The sequence below is a fragment of the Mesitornis unicolor genome, unplaced genomic scaffold (assembly GCF_000695765.1).
Source record: "Mesitornis unicolor isolate BGI_N332 unplaced genomic scaffold, ASM69576v1 scaffold23034, whole genome shotgun sequence".
Lineage (NCBI taxonomy): Eukaryota > Metazoa > Chordata > Aves > Mesitornithiformes > Mesitornithidae > Mesitornis > Mesitornis unicolor.
In genome coordinates, this window is record NW_010179701.1 from 29,323 (window position 1) to 46,076 (window position 16,754).

A 16,754-nucleotide genomic window follows, 5' to 3' on the forward strand; every position below is an offset into this window, starting at 1 on the left:
TCCACCTTCCTCCAGAAACACACTGTTGAAAACAAGATAAACATCCTAATGGATTTAGCTAAAAACCAGAACTATTTAAAACAAATAGTCTTGAATCTGTAAAGGGATATTTAAAAAATTGCTTGGAATGTTACAAGACTGATAATTATCATTACTGAATAAGCACCACAGCCTCAGTTCCAGTATTCTTTTGACATCTGAAGCAATGTGTTTATCTGCCAGGAACACTGGGACTTTGGATGGCATTTAATTCAGACAGCCCTTCCTTAACAAGCATAAGAGGCCTCGGTAAAGAAAACATTGCTCATTGCCCTTTAAATATTTTGTTTGTTTGTTTGCTTGAAACTATTGAGAGAAAGTGCTTTGAGAAGCACAATGAACTCCACAGATGAGTCCAAAAAAATGGCTTCAAACCAGGCTGTGTGGAGAGCAGATGTTATCTTCTAGTCCCAGTGAAGCTTTAAAGGACCTTCCTCAGTGTGAGCAAGGCACCTTCCTGCAGGACTCTCCGTCTCCCCATGTGTGGGGAGCCCTCTCAGGGATGTGGTGTTGTGGGTCCCTTTATGCTAGGAAAGCAATTCTCCCGCAGGGTTTCTTCTGCTGGAGGACTCCATGGCAGCTTTGCTGCATGGCTGGTGCTCATCTCCAGAAGTCTGAGCACTCGCATCCTGTCCAGATGGTCTTTTCCCTCATACATCCCAGGAGCCAACAGCTGTAATAATCCATAAGAGCAATGTGCTGGCCTGATGGTTCAGGTTTTCTCATGGAGGCCATTTGTGGGAAACCTGCGCGAGACTGAACTGTGAGGCTTGGCTTTCCTATGGGCTAGAAATAAAAGTACAGAGGTTGGCGGTGCAAAGAAGGAAGGCAGATGTCTAAAAAATGAGAGAATGGAAATAAATTTTGAAGGATTAAGCTTTTTTTCTTGCACTATACTAACCTAAACAGAGGCAGAAGACAGTAGGTAGAGAAGTACATTTTTCTGTGGTGTTCTTTCCTGGTGAAAGGTAAGCACAGGAAATGTTCAGTGCCCATGTAGTGAGGAGCTATGTACACAGCTGGCCAGCCTGCAAAGCCTGTGGAAGTATGTGTGGAAAAGCTGTAACGTGACCTTCATGAAACTGCAGTAATGAATTACAGCACAGGATTTCTCTCTCTACCCAGCCCAGAGAAGGCAGCAGCAGGCACAAAAGGTACTAACCGAGCAGTTTGATTTAATTACTTATTAATATGCTTGTTAAAGCCTTCCTGCTTAATTGCGCTCCCTTCTCTCTAAGATCTGCTACACTTCTCCAAGAGACAGCATATTTGAGAGTCCCTGGTCAGATATAAAAAATGGCTAAAAAATTACCTTAGACAGGTGTAAATACACATGTTTACACTGCTGAGGAAGATGCTCAAATATTGAAAAAAAATACCTGTTTGGAAATTGCTGTAGCAGAAACTAGGTACCATCCTAGGGTGACCTATAACCAATGGTCATTGTTAGCAGAAAGTAAGTTCTTCAGCATGTATGACTCTTCTGACTGTTCAAACTGACAGAAAATTGTTTACTATAAGGACTGTGGCCAATTGTAGGATTTTAATGAGCATAAGTGCTCCTTCTAACATAGACTAACATAGAAATGCTTGACTTTAGTATGACATGTGATAGTAGAATACTATTTGTTATTTACAAATACAGCATTTATGTATGACTATAGCCTAGAATTATTAGAAGCACAACCAAGCAAATGTGTATATGTGAAATTTAAGTAGATAAACTAACATTAAAGCATGAAATATCACTGAACTGTTTTAAACATAAGACTAATGCCATAAGCTAGTCATCTTGCTTTGACAGAACATCAGGCTGTCATAAATTTTTGTTACTGGGGTGACTCTCCAAATCTAGACCTCTTCCACGAAGCACAGCTTCACAGACTTATCAGTTTCATTAGGGGAGTACATTAACATTTCCTTAGCTGTTAAGTAAAGAACAAATTTTATAGATGGAGAATGAGTGGGCACATGTGAGCATCTTGCCAAGTGCTCACAGTTTTCTCATAGGATGGAATGAATCCTTGCACCTAGCAGAAGTGAAGATTTTAGGCCTTTTTCTTGCACCTTCACCACAAAGAAAAGTTTTCCTTTACTCTTGACAACCGTGCAGGATACTTTATCCCTGTGCAGTATTATTTCCAAAAGAAGCTTTAAGTCTTTTGAATTCCACGAGTGTTTTTATTTACAACCAGATGGAAGCAAATAAACTAATTTCAGGTTGCTTTCCAAAGATGGAAAGCCTTGTAGAGATACATTGTGTAGACAGTAATTTTCAATGTTAGCGTAATAAGGCATCCATCTACCACAGAGAACTAACACTCATTTGTGACTCTGAAGAATGAGGAGTGTTTCTTGTCCTAAACTAAATCATTTGAGAAAACATGGAATACCCAACACGCTTCAGAGCTTTCTCTCCTCCTTGATCCTTATAGCTACATATTCCTAGAAACCTTGGTATTGCTAACCCAAATCCATTTACATTTTTGTCTGGAATCTATAGCCAGCTGTTAAGATTTTCCAGTAACTATGCATTAGAAGTAGCTATAGTCATTATTTACCTCTGAAAACTTTGATGCATTATTTTAAAGTGCAAAGAGGCACACATTTTCATTTTTTTAATGGCACATCAAAATGATTAATGAATCCTCATGGTGGGCTAAAACAAAATGATGCACTGATAATGCATGTAATGACTATTTTTATCAGTTATAGAATAAAATTACACATACATTCTTACCTCTTGCCATTCTGTAGAATACCAGGAGGGTGGGCAGTCAAAGCGATTACAGCCTTGCACGAGGGATGGCTTAGGTTTATAACACAAGTCATCTGCCAAAATCACAGTCTCATTAGTCTCTCTTGACAGTAGATGAAAACAGAAGACATCTCGTGTTTGCAATCCAACCCCACAGGTAAGACTGCAGGTGCTCCATTTCCCAATCTCCCATCTGTGAAGGGATAAGGAGAGAAAATCTTAAGCACAGAATAAAGTCACCTTAATTTTTCTTCTTTTATAATGACAGAGTGAAGAAGCAGTAAATGAAAGGGAATTCTTCTTCTCCAATCACTGTCACCCCTCTTGTAGCTGCAGTATGAGGCTATGACGAACATTTACTGTTCCTCTACATTTTCAGTTCCTGTCAAAATCTCTTGAACTTCAAGTCTTTGGGATCCCTGCAATATCATAGGAACAGTTTTATGTCCTAAAACTAGAAGGTTTTGGTGTGCAGAAGACTGGCCAATGCATTTCAAGGATTAATTTAACTAGCTGGTTTTATTTCTGTCTTTAACAAAAAATTGAAGATATTAACAAAGTCCATCAAGAGAATGTATCAGTGAGTTGCTGAGCAGGAATTTCTTCCAGAAGATCCAGTTGTGGTGTTCCTGATTGACTTCTCCTTGTTGTGGAGGTGAAGAGTGCTAAAGCCTTAAGAATGCAACAGGAGAGCAGGGAGATTGTCTTCAACCGCTGGTTTAAGACCTGTCACTGAGCCAGCCCTTCTCTGTGCGGGCTATGCAAATCTGGCATCAACAAGATTGTCGATGGCTGACTGTCAATGTTCATCACATTAAAACCATATTTCTTCTATTTGAGCTGTACTGAATACAACCCTTAATTCTGACAGCTATACACAGAAAACTGCTTAAAATATTAGGTTTTCTACTCTTGTGGAAGAAGGCAGTTCAGAGTTAAGCAGAAAAGTGTACATGAAAAAATTCTTATATTCAAAATGAGAACATAAGAAAATAGTCTTCCCATCAACTCTACGTGAAACATTGCACTGACCTGTACATACTCCCACATTCAAAATGAAAGTGTGAGAGCCAGATACTGCCACTTTTTCTAATCCTGAAGAACAGTTTCATTTCCTGCATGTTGTTATTGAAACTGATTGCTGGAGAGTAAATGAAACATTCAGGACAAGGAAGTCTCAGAGTACCTGCCCTTGAAAAAAGCAAAGCCAGGCAGAAACTAAAGAGGATGACTATGAAGAAAGATGCCCTCAGGCTCCAAACAGGATAGATTCAGACCATGAAGGAAAGTTATGAAACCTGTCAGCAGCATGAAGTATAATTTGTGGAAGAAGCAGAGGAAAAACCATTCTGACAGTCTGAGATCAACAGTAAATGGAAGTTGCTCAGCACATTTAAAGTGCATCGCATTAGTAAACACATTATGGAAATATGGAAGAAGGTTGAGGTTGTGCCATCCCACAGTCATGGAACAATTCTAACTTCTTTATTTATTTTATAAAGTTGTTTTGAGCACTTATCCCCTCACTTTCAGTAACACCCATAACAAACTGAAATAGCTAGTAGGTAAGAAATATTTTTTTTTTCCTCCTCCCTAGATGATAATGCTAATGGATGAAAAATCGACATTGCTCCTTTTCTGTGCTCCATCTGCTGATGACACTTGCTGATTTTATTGCAGTACAGGATGTGCCCTGAGCACCACCATAAGCACTAATGACACTGTAGTTTGCTTTTAGACAACATTCTTGGTTTTGCTAGTAACAATGACAAACATTTGTTTAACCCTTTCTAGCAACGAACATATCTTGCACACTGAGTTAGAAGTTGGCATGGTCACTTTCCAGACCATAATATACTGAAGGCCGCTACAGCCTGATATGTACCAGGAGCTATTTAGCAGTGGAATAGGAATGACATCTGGCAGCCAGTTAAACTAATCTGGAGTATGTTCTCTGTAAGAATGACCCTAGGGGAGAAGTCTTCCCAGATTTTCCCGTGAAATAGTCAGTCAGAATTAATGTGTATATCAGCTACCCTTCAGTTTTGGCATGATCTAAAATAAGATACTTGAGTAGTTGCTGAAAAGAAGGCATTTTCTTCTTTCAGAATCTATTTTGATACATGGGTAGCTGCCAGAGTTCCTTTTATTCAAGTGATGGTAGTACCTGTTGCCTCCAGCAATCCATTGTTTGTTATTGATATAAGTGCACAATATTTCTGTTGGCAATTCACATCTCAGTGGCTAGCAAGCTGCATAAACTCTTTGGAGATTTTGGCTTCTACAGAAAAGCGTCTGTTTCTTCTAGAAAGAAACACTGTGTTTCAGTAAAAAGAAAGAATTTGTTTTTTCAGTGTTTGAAATATCTGTTGCAGGCTGCATCTGTTGCCCTATCCTTAACATCAGTTTGTTCATAATTCTTTCCAGCTGCTTTAAACAGGAGATTTCTCAGAGGTGTGCAGGAAATATGAGGTCAAATTCTCTGTTACCCTTGTACTTTCATAGTACCCAGTGACGCTAACTGAAATAATCCTGTCCTTATCTCCAGTCCTTTCATATGGTCCTTATCTGTGCATTCCTCTGTCTCTTTTTTCTTCTGGGTGTTTTGGCCATACTGAAGTGACTCTTCCAATGCATATGACATGCAAAAAAGACTAATGCCATCATATCCTGCATGCATCTAACACTGCCAGAATTAAAATTAAAGTAGGAAATAATCCTGTACTTAAAAGGTGAATATGGTGGTTGCAGGATCAAGCTAAGGGAACCCTGTGCAAGTGGAAATGGCATTTTTGAGAGCTGACCATTGTTGTTAAGGTACAGACTTCAGGAAAAATCTGTATACTTTCTAGTTTATAACGCAGGTGAAAGTCATTGGTTTGGTACTTCCTGTATTTCTTCCCAGAGCCTAGTAGAAAGATTGCATAGTTTTGGTGCAAACAGTCTTTTTTAAAAATATTTAAAAAAAAAAAAAAGCCTTTTCTTTTTTTACAGCAGGACTTTTGCACACCTGTGCCTCTAAACCCCTGGCTAACTCTACGTCTCTCTGTCCATCAGTTGTCTGTCTCAGTCTCCTAAATAGCTAAGCAGTGGTTATGTATTTAAGAACAACCTAGACTTTTAAAATATTTCCACTACTGTTATCTCACAAAAAACAGAATTCAAAAGGTTTTCAACCTCTTCATAGCCTGACATACATATGATATGTTGAATATTTGAAAAGACTGAAGGAAAACTATATTACAAAACCACAGAGATATTTAGAGACAGCTAACAGAGAGGAACAAAACAGGAAAATAGTAAATTCTTAGGGCTGGATGTACTGAAATGGGTATGAGTACATTAGTGATACATATTTTAGAATAAACATGTAAACATTTTTGAAATGAACATAAATGAAAATGAGTTTGCACTGGAAATGTATAGGGAGCAGAGGATGGTTAGAAAATAAGTATCATCACAAATTCAGAATACAAAACTGATCACAGAAACTTCACTTTCCAAATGAACAATCTCCTGCAGGAGATTGTTGTGATGCCTTAGTAGTTTTTCTAGAGCTGGTGAAGTATATGGAGACATAAAATGCACATGAAGACAGGCAAACTAAATAGAGAACCTGATATGACTGTGCAAGGCAATGATTTTCCTTTAGGTTTCTATATACACGATGGTGTGGTCTGAAAGCTGGACACAAGTTCATGAAAAGCCTAACCAACCAGAGCACTAAATTTCTTGCATTACCAGGAAATAAAAACTAACAAAGTGAATTAGTAATAGACAGATTTTGTAAACAGGAAAACACCAGTTAGGAACTCTAACAGTCAGTTCCTATTATGAATTAGACTAATAATCTGTAATATACTATTAATTTTATGAATTAAAATTCTAATTTCTAAAGGGCCAATGAGGAACTGTAATCTTCTGGAACAGTCTCATTAAATAAATCAGGTTTGACTAAACAGTGCTTATGCATGTGCTCAACTTCAGGTAAACAAGCAGTTTCCACAATTATCACAGTCAGTATGTTTTAAAAATGTAAGTATTTTCAGCTCCCTTGAATAAAAGAAAGAGAACAATTATGAAGGTCCAGCTGTCAAAAAAGGCAAAATAATCTGAAAATCCTGATTTCTATCACAGCACAATTATACTGTACCATTAATAAAAGTCTAAAAATATTCAAGATGCTCTCAAAAAACAGCTTAACTGTGCTATTTCTAAGAAAGGAAATTATCTTGACACGGTTAACAAAAACCTTGTCCATGAACCCTAGATTAAACTTTATTATGTTATCTTTTAATGAGTTCCAAGTTTTGTCAGAGCTCATATATTCAACTAGAATATAGCCCAGACATTTGCAATCAACTAAAAGTTGTTTAAGAGGAAAAGAAAAAAAGCTTCTAACACATAACGTTAGCATGAACTTCTAAATGGTTCTATACATTCTACTTCAATTAGACATGAACTTTAAACCTGTGACAGAACAAAAAGCAGTAATGTCATACTATGCCCAAGCAGTTCAAGTAAAGAAGTAAACGATCACGTGAGCAGGAGCTTGTTCCTGGCTCTTCGCTGAATTGCAGAGATGGCTGAGACCAGAACTGCCAAAACATAGACTAGCCTGTGAGTATGTGAATATAACTTTTGGGTCCAACAGGAAGACTCAAGTGCTGGTCTGGATCATACTCTTCTCCTACATGCGTCTCAACTTTACATTTGCAAAATCGTTAACAATACTTTTTTTCTCTTGAGCTTCAGCCATGTTGTCTGCTTAGGTTGTGGTCCTAGAGTAGGGATGATCTTGTATTCTGTCTTTATTGCCTAGTACAATGGGAGCCTCAGTTTGACAGTAGCCTACAGGCATTACCATGTGTGTGTTGGGTTTGCATGGCAAGGTTTTGGCAGCAGTGGAGCTACTGTGGTGGCTTCTGTGAGAAGCTGCTAGAAGCTTTCTGTGCGGTAGCACCTCTATGATATATTTAAGAAGGGGGAAAAACTGCTGCAGGAACTGCAGCAGAAAGAGGAGTGAGAGAAACAACTCTGCAGGCACCAAGGTCAGTGAAGAAGGAGAGGAGGAGATGCTCCAGGTGTCGGAGCAGAGATTCCCCTGCAGCCCATGGTGAAGACCATGGTGAGGCAGACTGTCCCCCTGCAGCCCATGGAGGTTAACAGTGGAGCAGAGATCCACCTGCAGCCCATGGAGGACCCCACACTGCAGGAGGTGGATGCCTGAGGGAGGCGGGGACCCCATGGGAAGCCCATGCTGGAGCAGGCTTCTGACAGAACCTGTAGACCCAGGGAGAGAGGAGCAGGCAGGACTGCTGGCAGGAGCTGTGGACCTGCAGGGGACCCACACAGGAGCAGTCTATTTCTGAAGGATTGAACGCCATGGAAGGTAAGCTTGCTGCAGCAGTTTGTGAAGAATGTTAGCCCATGGAAAGGACTCACACTGGAGAAGTTATTGGAGGACTGTCTCCCATGGGAGTGGCCCCCAGCTGGAGCAGCAGAAGAGAGTGAGGAGTCCTCCCCTTGAGGAGAAAGTAGACAATCTGTGATGAACTGACCACAGTCTCCATTCCTTGACCCCTGCACTATTGGAGGTAGGAGAAGGTAGAGAACACAAGAATAAACTTAAGCCTGGGAAGAATGGAGGGATGGGGGAAGATATTTTTAAGTTTTTATTTTATTTCTCGTTATCCTACTTTGCTTTGATTGGTAATAAATGAAATTATTTTTTTTCCCAAGTTGAGTCTGTTTTGCCCTTGAGGGTAACTGGTAAGTGATCTCCCTGTCCTCATCTAGACCCACGAGCCTTTTGTTATATTTTCTCTCTCCTGTCTAGTTTAGGAGGGGGAACCATAGAGTAGATTTGGTGGGCACCTGACGTCCAGATAAGGTCAAACCACCACAGCATGTTATGAATAACAACAGGGACAACAATGCACTATTGCATCAGTTTTGAAATGTCCCTCTCATTGCAACAGGAACTGGAGCCTGTGTAATAATTCTGTTAGCTAGGTAGACCAGAAAGGGGCACCAGCTAGTTACCAGCTACTCATGACAGAAGAATTAAGAGTTGTTGCCTCAGTGCAGCCAGAAGCTTTCAGAAGAAAGCACTCTCACACCCCTACACTCAGTCTGGAAAAAGTAAATGATGTAGGTAGAACTTGAAAAATGTGTGGCCTTGAGCCAAAGCACTATGGACACAATAGCTTTGGATCAGTCCCTGTATGCACAGTATATACGGTAAAATCCAAAGCATTCTAAGCTCTTAGGTGTTATAAGTAAAGGATATTTTCTAGAGATATATGATTTTCATCCTGACAGAATCCCTTCAAGTACTGCCAAGAAAATTGAACACTGTACAGGAAAAGCAAACACCCTTCTACACAAAGACCTCCCAAACTAGTTCTAAAAAAATGAAATTATTGTCATTTTTGTGTGGTTAAAACATATGAAAGTGATACAAAAGAACACTTATTATTTCTAAAATAAACATTCAGCAGTGTGGAAAGAGGTTTGCTTTGAAGCATCTTACTTAATATCTGACACCTGCCTGGATAGAGATGTTGCTCAGTGCACAAGGGTTGTGAGGCAGCTGTGTATATGCACATGCAACAGACTGAGTAAATCACATGCTATGTCAATACTGGTTTCCTCTTGTTCTCTGTGAACCTGTGCATTCTGCATTGGACCCTGCAGACTGAGAAGTCTACCTGGAGCCCATACATCTTCTCACTTCCTTCTCTGTTGTTGATCTGGAGCTGTGTTTGTGGCAAATTTTCATGTTTCATAGGTGTGAAAGGCTTTCATGACACTCATTTAGCAGATTTATTTTGAGTTGAGTCAGTGTCCTGGGTGTCAGGTCTTAATTACCATTCAGAATATGATCTCAGATTTTGGAGAGCAGACAGTTACTTGGGTACGCCTGCTTGGGTGGTGTACTTTCCTGCAGTGAAGATACAGGACTGAGATGAGGACTCTCAGTTCAGTTCCCAGCTCTATAATCAAACTAGTCTCAAAGAAGGAGGCAAAAAATATAAGACTTTAACTACAACTAATTTTTCATTTCACTGTTAAACACTCGTTGTAAAATCAGACTGCTCCTTTGAAATAAAGTGTGAGAGCTAAGACCTTCACCTAGGCAACGAAACATGGATCTGTGTCTCCCCACTGCTATGGTTCAGTTTGTGCTAGAGAGAACATTACAAATACACATACAGCATACACACACCTCAAAGGAAAACTGAGATCTAACTATGCTTTGAAAAATTTAATACTCAATTAAGAAATGAAAATGGAAAGTACTTTCAAATCAGCAGCAGTAGTGATGGAAAAATAATTCACACTTGCTGTTCAGTGCCAGCCTGACAAAGTCTGATTTTCAGTATTACCAATGTCACAAGGGAGCTGAACAGACAGGTAAGGTTTCAAGGGATCGTTGTGCAATGTTTTTTTCTTCAAAAAACATTTCTCTTGCAAGTGAAGGGGATCCATTAAAGAGATGCCTATACAGCCAACATATGCAAGCAGATCAAAGGCACAATGAGAGTGCTCTGCGAGGTGACAGTAGTGGCCTGCATTCACTCTGTAGACTTATCGGCAGCTCATTACAGCTGAACATGGCAGGGAGCCATGTATATATAAATATATATAACAGAGCCAAATAGAGGAAAACAGAGGAGGAACTCAGAAGTCAGAGAAGAACAGAGGGTAAATGGAGCATGCTACAACTCTACAAAGAGCAGTTTTGGTTGCTGGAATAACCTTCTGACATGTTTCAAGCAATATATATAAGGTTGCTTACAGTAAAAAGGTGAAGGCAGAGAACATCAACCTTTAGAGGAAGTCAGAAATAGAGGGTTTGTGGTTTTCTGCCAACACTTTGAACAGTGGGAGGTAGTCCAGTGGGCCTTTCAGGGGACTACTGCAAATGCAGAATGCATGAACCACAGGGGAACATGAGAAGACAACTTCAGGTAAGTGAGCTGGTCTGACAGTGAATTGGTTTGACAGATCAGCACATACTGGTTACTGAAAAGCACCTCACAAGAGACTTCTGCACTCTAGGATAACTGCTGCACTAAGATAAATGATAGCAATGGCTGTCTTCAATATAACTACACAGATCAGATTAGGATTGACAGACAAATGAGTACCAGTTTTGGTCTCAAGTCTAGATTTGGGCTCAAGTGTAAAGCAACAACTTCTTACTAGGAGATTGTTTAATATTCTGTATGACATATAATGAAAATAGGTCCTTGGTAGCCCCTTTCTATACTGAAGATAGGAAACAGCTGAGGAACAGAGTAAATCAGTGTAAAGGTGGAAAGCCGGTTAAGAAGTAACATAAGGAGGTTTGAGGAATTGGACAGAAACTGTACAAATTGCACTTGGAATGGCAGATGAAAGAAACTGAATGAGGAGTGTGGGGAGAAACACAGTCTGGGAACTACAGCAGAGAAGAATAATACTCCTTGCCCTAAAACTACAATGCAAATTGCATGTAATGCAAAAGCACAAGAACCACTAATTTATGAAATAAATTGCGCACATCAGTGAATTAAGCACTCTCAAATGGTTCTTCTGAAATGGTGGTAGGCTGATGGTTGGACTTGATGATCTCAGAGGTCTTTTCCAACCTTAATGATTCTATGATTCTACACAGAGGAACAGTTTAGCAACCTGTTGTCCACGACAGAGCTGCTTTATGTCGAAGGCTCCCTGTCTCTTTTCACACTTGTGCTCTCCATGCTGGACTGTCTCATAAGTCAACACCTTTTCTTAGGACTAACTTTATGCCATGTGGAAAATGTTAAAAACCAGCTGTTTCTGAAGGAGAAATCAACAAGCTTACAGACACCAGATGACAAAGAAAGAAAAACCTCAGCAGGTGAGAAAGGTGTGCAACGAACTGATTATTTGTGATCTGAAATGTCATCTAAAATGAAGCATTACAAAAATGAGATAGTTGGAAATGCATGTAAATAGCATGGAAAGAATATAAAAGAAGATTGACCTCACAGCCTGTAAGATCAATATTCACAAATGTGATTTTGTCCAACAGAATAACAAGACTCTCCTAAAATCTAAGGATGCCTTTGCTGAAATGGTCAGTGCAGGTAAGAAGTAAAGGAGATGTCACTGGATTCAATGAACATTGAAAGCAGGTTCCTGAATGAAACAGTGTTCAGATAACAGTGAGTGGGCTTAAGTAATTCTCTATCAAGTCCAAGTTTTATAAGCAGTACTGCCACAAAAACAGCAGATAACATGAGCTTCTTGCTGACCTGGCTGGCAGCATTACAAGGATAATATTTTCATTAGGATGAACTGTTCCTGAACTATTTTGCCACTGCAGAAGGTACAAACAGGCTGTCTCTCAAAATCAGGCATACAAGGTTTTTCTCTACTTTTTTAATAAGGGGAGGGGAGAATAGTTGAACTTACCTGTATATATATATGTATATAGTACTGTGACTAAACTCAGGAAACTCACAATGTCTGCTTATGTTTGAGCTCCCTTCAATACCCTTCTTGCAACATAGTAAAGTGCAAGAATTTTGCTTGAAGGGCATATCCAGAACCAGTATTTCCATGTTACATTCTCCTTTGAGATCCTGAAACTGTGACTGATAATCTATTTAGTAAGTCAATCACTTTTCTGCAATAGATGTTTTTTTCTCACACTGACATGCAGAAATCCAAACATGCAGGAGCTCCTCACACAGAATAAGGAGGCTCTAAATTTGTGTTACACTCATAAATAACCAAAACAATCATGGTAAAGTATTCAGATTCATGGAAGTATTAACCAAGATCTGATTCTGACTCAAAAAAAGGCATGGAAAGAAAAGTTGTTATATTCAAAGTGCTGGTGTAAGAAGAGTTACAATATATATAGGCAAACTTGTACTAAAAGCTGCATATCTCCATTCAAATAGTTATATCAATATATGATTGTGTTCAGAATCCACCAACTACAGAATGTCAACTTACTACGCTTCTCTCCTAACTTTCCCTGAATGAGAAACTAGCTTAGATCTTGGAGAAAATAATGACTTTAGACAGTAAAGTTTGCTCCCTCATGGGAAGGGGAATGAACTTGTCTGATGCATCTGAACATCTTTGTACAGATCAGGAATTAAAAGTGTAAATATTATAAATTAAAAAAGCCAACAAACCCCAAACCTTCATCCAGTATAGTTTTAACAATACAAATCTGTGGATTCATTGGTTGGTAATCAAATGCATTGCTGTTCACAGCAATGCATGAGTTGTTCAAGTCTTTCCCAAGGCTATGAATGACTAAGATTCACTAACAGCTGGTTATAGTATAGAATGTCAGCTTAGTCACATTTCTAACAGGAAACTGCACACCACAAACTCTACTCCATCAGTGAGACTTTCAATGCTTAGTAGTATTAGCAGAGATGCCAGAGGAATGGAGATCAGATGGAAGTTTTCATGGACACACATAGGAGGACTTGCTGTGCTTTTGCATACGTGACCAACCTACTTGGCAGATACAGCACTCTTTGCTTGACTGGTCTGACTCCTTCCATAGGTACTCAATTAACTTCAAGTTGAATGGAAATGAAGATGTCTTCTCCAGTTATTTAATCTGTGAATCTTCCCCATATATAAGTAAGGTACAGAACGGTACAGTACATTTTCAGCAGTTAGGGCAACATTGTTATTCTCCTTTTACATACCCTATCTTTTCATCCATAAACTTTACTGATTTTTTAAGTATTGAGTATTCCTCAGATTACTGCTACACTAAGTTTCTTCAGCAGTACTCTAAATCAAAGATATAATGGTGCTCTTTATTTCACTCCTCTTTAAAGGAAGTGATGACACATAGTAAAATCAACTGTTTTTAGGACCCTGTAGCTTATTTAACAGGTTAATGCTACAATGAGGAAGTTGATCCTTGCCATTATGCTACAAAACATTTAACTTAACTTCATAGTTGGCACAAGAGTAAGGACATGCTCTTTATTGTCACTGTTGGGAAAGCTTTCTTTTGGGAGTGAAATCCTGCTGTTGAGGCAGTAAATTAATACTCAACAAAATTGAGAATAAATTTAGAGAAAAAACTATGAATTAGAACTTAATGTAAGAAGAGCCTATTTGTTCATAATACTGAAAAGTATCAAGTGGCAGTGAATATTAAGTTCTGGTTAGCACAGACATTAGAGAAGGTGGAGAGAAGTGGACTGTATTAAGGTGACTAAAACTGGGAAATTAACAGTGCGAGGAAAAAAAGAAGAGAAATTGCCCTTTGCAGAGGGACACACAAAGTCCCTACCATGACTTTAAGCTCATACTCATCATCAACCAAGCTATAAAAAAACTTGTGGTACAGCACAGTGAGATTGCTCCAACAATAGGGTGCAAAATTATTGTGAAAAGGTCTAAAATTTTAAACTAGGAGAGCTTGAGACAGACTGTGAAGGAGACTCCAAAGCTGCTCCACTGATCCTGGCAACTTGCAAGTTGCTTTGCTTCGCATTTAGATGTGACACACGTGGTTGAAAAGAACCACTCCCTATGAGTCCCCTTGGTGACTTCGTTGTAACTGCTGTTGTATAAGAGATACCAAGGACCATGCTGGTGCTGCTTTACCATAGGCAACACATTCAGTGAGAAACAGGAAGGGTGGGCTGCCAGACACAGCTTGGACAATCCCTTAATATCTGGAAAGGGTACAAAAACATATTACAAAAAATGGGAGAGAAAGAGAAATGTTTTTAGGTCATATATTAATACATTTTAAGTCCAGGGTGGTACTACAGTAACGCAGGGTATGCATGCAGGTAATGCAGGTACAGCAAAACAGAGCCAGCAGCCTGTTTAGATGTCTTCGTAGAGTTCCATCTTTAGCAAAGTAAACTTAGACAAAAAATGGGATTATGATTCTCTCACTGAGTCCATGACTGTTTAACCTGCTTCTCAACCTAAAGACTTCAAATAAGGGTGAATCAACGCTGTACAGAAGCATAGTCCTTCTAATGTCTGACTCTCCAACCTCATTAATGGTTCAAGCTGTGACTTGTGATCCCAAGAGGCTCAGCAGGCTACACTTTAGGAGGCTGTCAAAGACATTCTTAATGCACTTCAGTTCAAAATAAACTTAAGTACACACCACTTAAAAAAAAGGGGGCTTGTGAGGGTCTGAAAACTTTTCTGGGGCACAAAGAGAGGATAACATCATCATTGTCTCATTAATGCTAATTCTTATTTACACCTCTGAGAAAAGACTCCAACAAAACAAGAACCGGTATCTTCTATATACTGAAGCATCTGTAGACATAATGGCTTGCAAATCTTCAAATCTTTTTCATGAACTTCACAGAGATGCTTTAATATTTCACCTGAGCAATGCAAAATACATATGCATTTACACCTTCCCACACAGAGAAGTCACCTTTAATGGATTAGAGAAAGCTCTGGCCCTTCCACACATACTGAATTCATTTCAGATTGTCAATAGGAGCACATCTTACACTAGGTCTGACCTACCAGCAACCTAATGACTCATGTCTCCAAATGCATCAATAAACATGTTGATTTATTTCTCCTTTATAGTTTGGCTTCATCTGGGAAATTAAATAGAGCAAAACAGAGGGACAATACCACATTAACCAAATAAACATTACAATAATAACAGGTAATTTATTTCAAAAACACAAAACAAGCAGATGGGGGGGGAACCAAACAAAAAACAACGAAAAGAAAAAGACGATACTGTGCAATGACTTAGAGGCCAGCCTAACTCAGGCTATCTTGACCTTTCAGTCAGGTGTTAGGACCACTCAGATGGTTTCCTATATCTTCTTGCCAACAGCAGAGGCTTGAAGGAGTAGAGGGAGAGTGTTGGGATGAAATAGTCTGCTATTCCTGGAACTGTCTGCTTTTTCTTCACTGTTTTGTTAGTTTTGTATCATTCAGCTGTTCTTTGTTGTACAGGAATAAAAGTTCAGTTTTAAAAATATGCAAGAACAAAGCTGTAGAAATTGCCTGGTATTTCCTCCATTTTCAGCCATCTGGCTTTCATTGATTTCCTTCTCTCTCCACTTCTGCATATGTGTTTACCAAATCTTTTCAACATGCATTGACCAAGCTATTGAGCAGTTAATAATATTGAGTTAATAGCTATTGAGCTATTAATGATACAGTTACAGCATTTTCTTTCACCCCTTCGGTAGAGTTGTTGGCTCACCATGAGGTGCTTATGCTATTGGTGTTATAAACAAGAGCAATTATACTTGATTAGATGATAGCTGCACAAACCTTATGCTTTGGGTTGTGGAGACTAAGAAAAAGATACATTTCAGATGCGAGTCATTTTGTTGTTCAAAACAATAAAGCCAACATAGAAACAGAGTAACTTAGAACACAAACATGGCAATTAGCAATTCTGAGTGCTCTGCCCTTTTGGCATTTTGAGCTTAGAAAAGAAACGTCTAGACATTGCACAGTTATTCTGCATTTACTTCTGTGAAGACTGTGCTCTCCTCAAGTACTGCTATGTAATTCTGGAAGTGCTATAGCTTGATTGACAAAAACTAAGTAATTGAATGACTGAATAAAAATGTTCATAATGTTAATTCCTCTCTTTCCTGAAGAAAGCATGCTGGGTCTCCTGGCACATCAAAACAGGCTATAGCCTTTTAACAGAAATATCAGACAAAGGTATACCAAGTTAATGATATGAAATTTTACTCCGTACCTACTGTGCTGAAAATCAGTTATTAGCTCCCAACTTAGCAATCAGCTCCACAGTGTTTCACTATTTCTTAGTTCAGTGCAAAATGGGAAATTTTGTTATACAGTTTTCCAGAAGAAAAGAGACTGGGCTCTTTTTCTGCTATTGTTCTTGAAGCAACAAGCAAAAAAATCTCAACAAAGTTGAAAACCACAGGAAACTCAGCTGCTTTGGGATTTGAATACA

General features: G+C 39.0%; 1 protein-coding gene across 1 annotated transcript in view; it reads right to left on the reverse strand.

Annotated features, from left to right (window-relative positions):
* LOC104535485 (ADAMTS-like protein 1) overlaps positions 1–16,754 on the reverse strand; it is a gene marked incomplete at both ends in the record, with an annotated part of 84,469 nt that overhangs the window by 27,125 nt on the left and 40,590 nt on the right. The window contains 1 exon segment of the mRNA XM_010182877.1: positions 2,780–2,990. Within this exon segment, the coding sequence (XP_010181179.1) occupies positions 2,780–2,990 (211 nt within the window).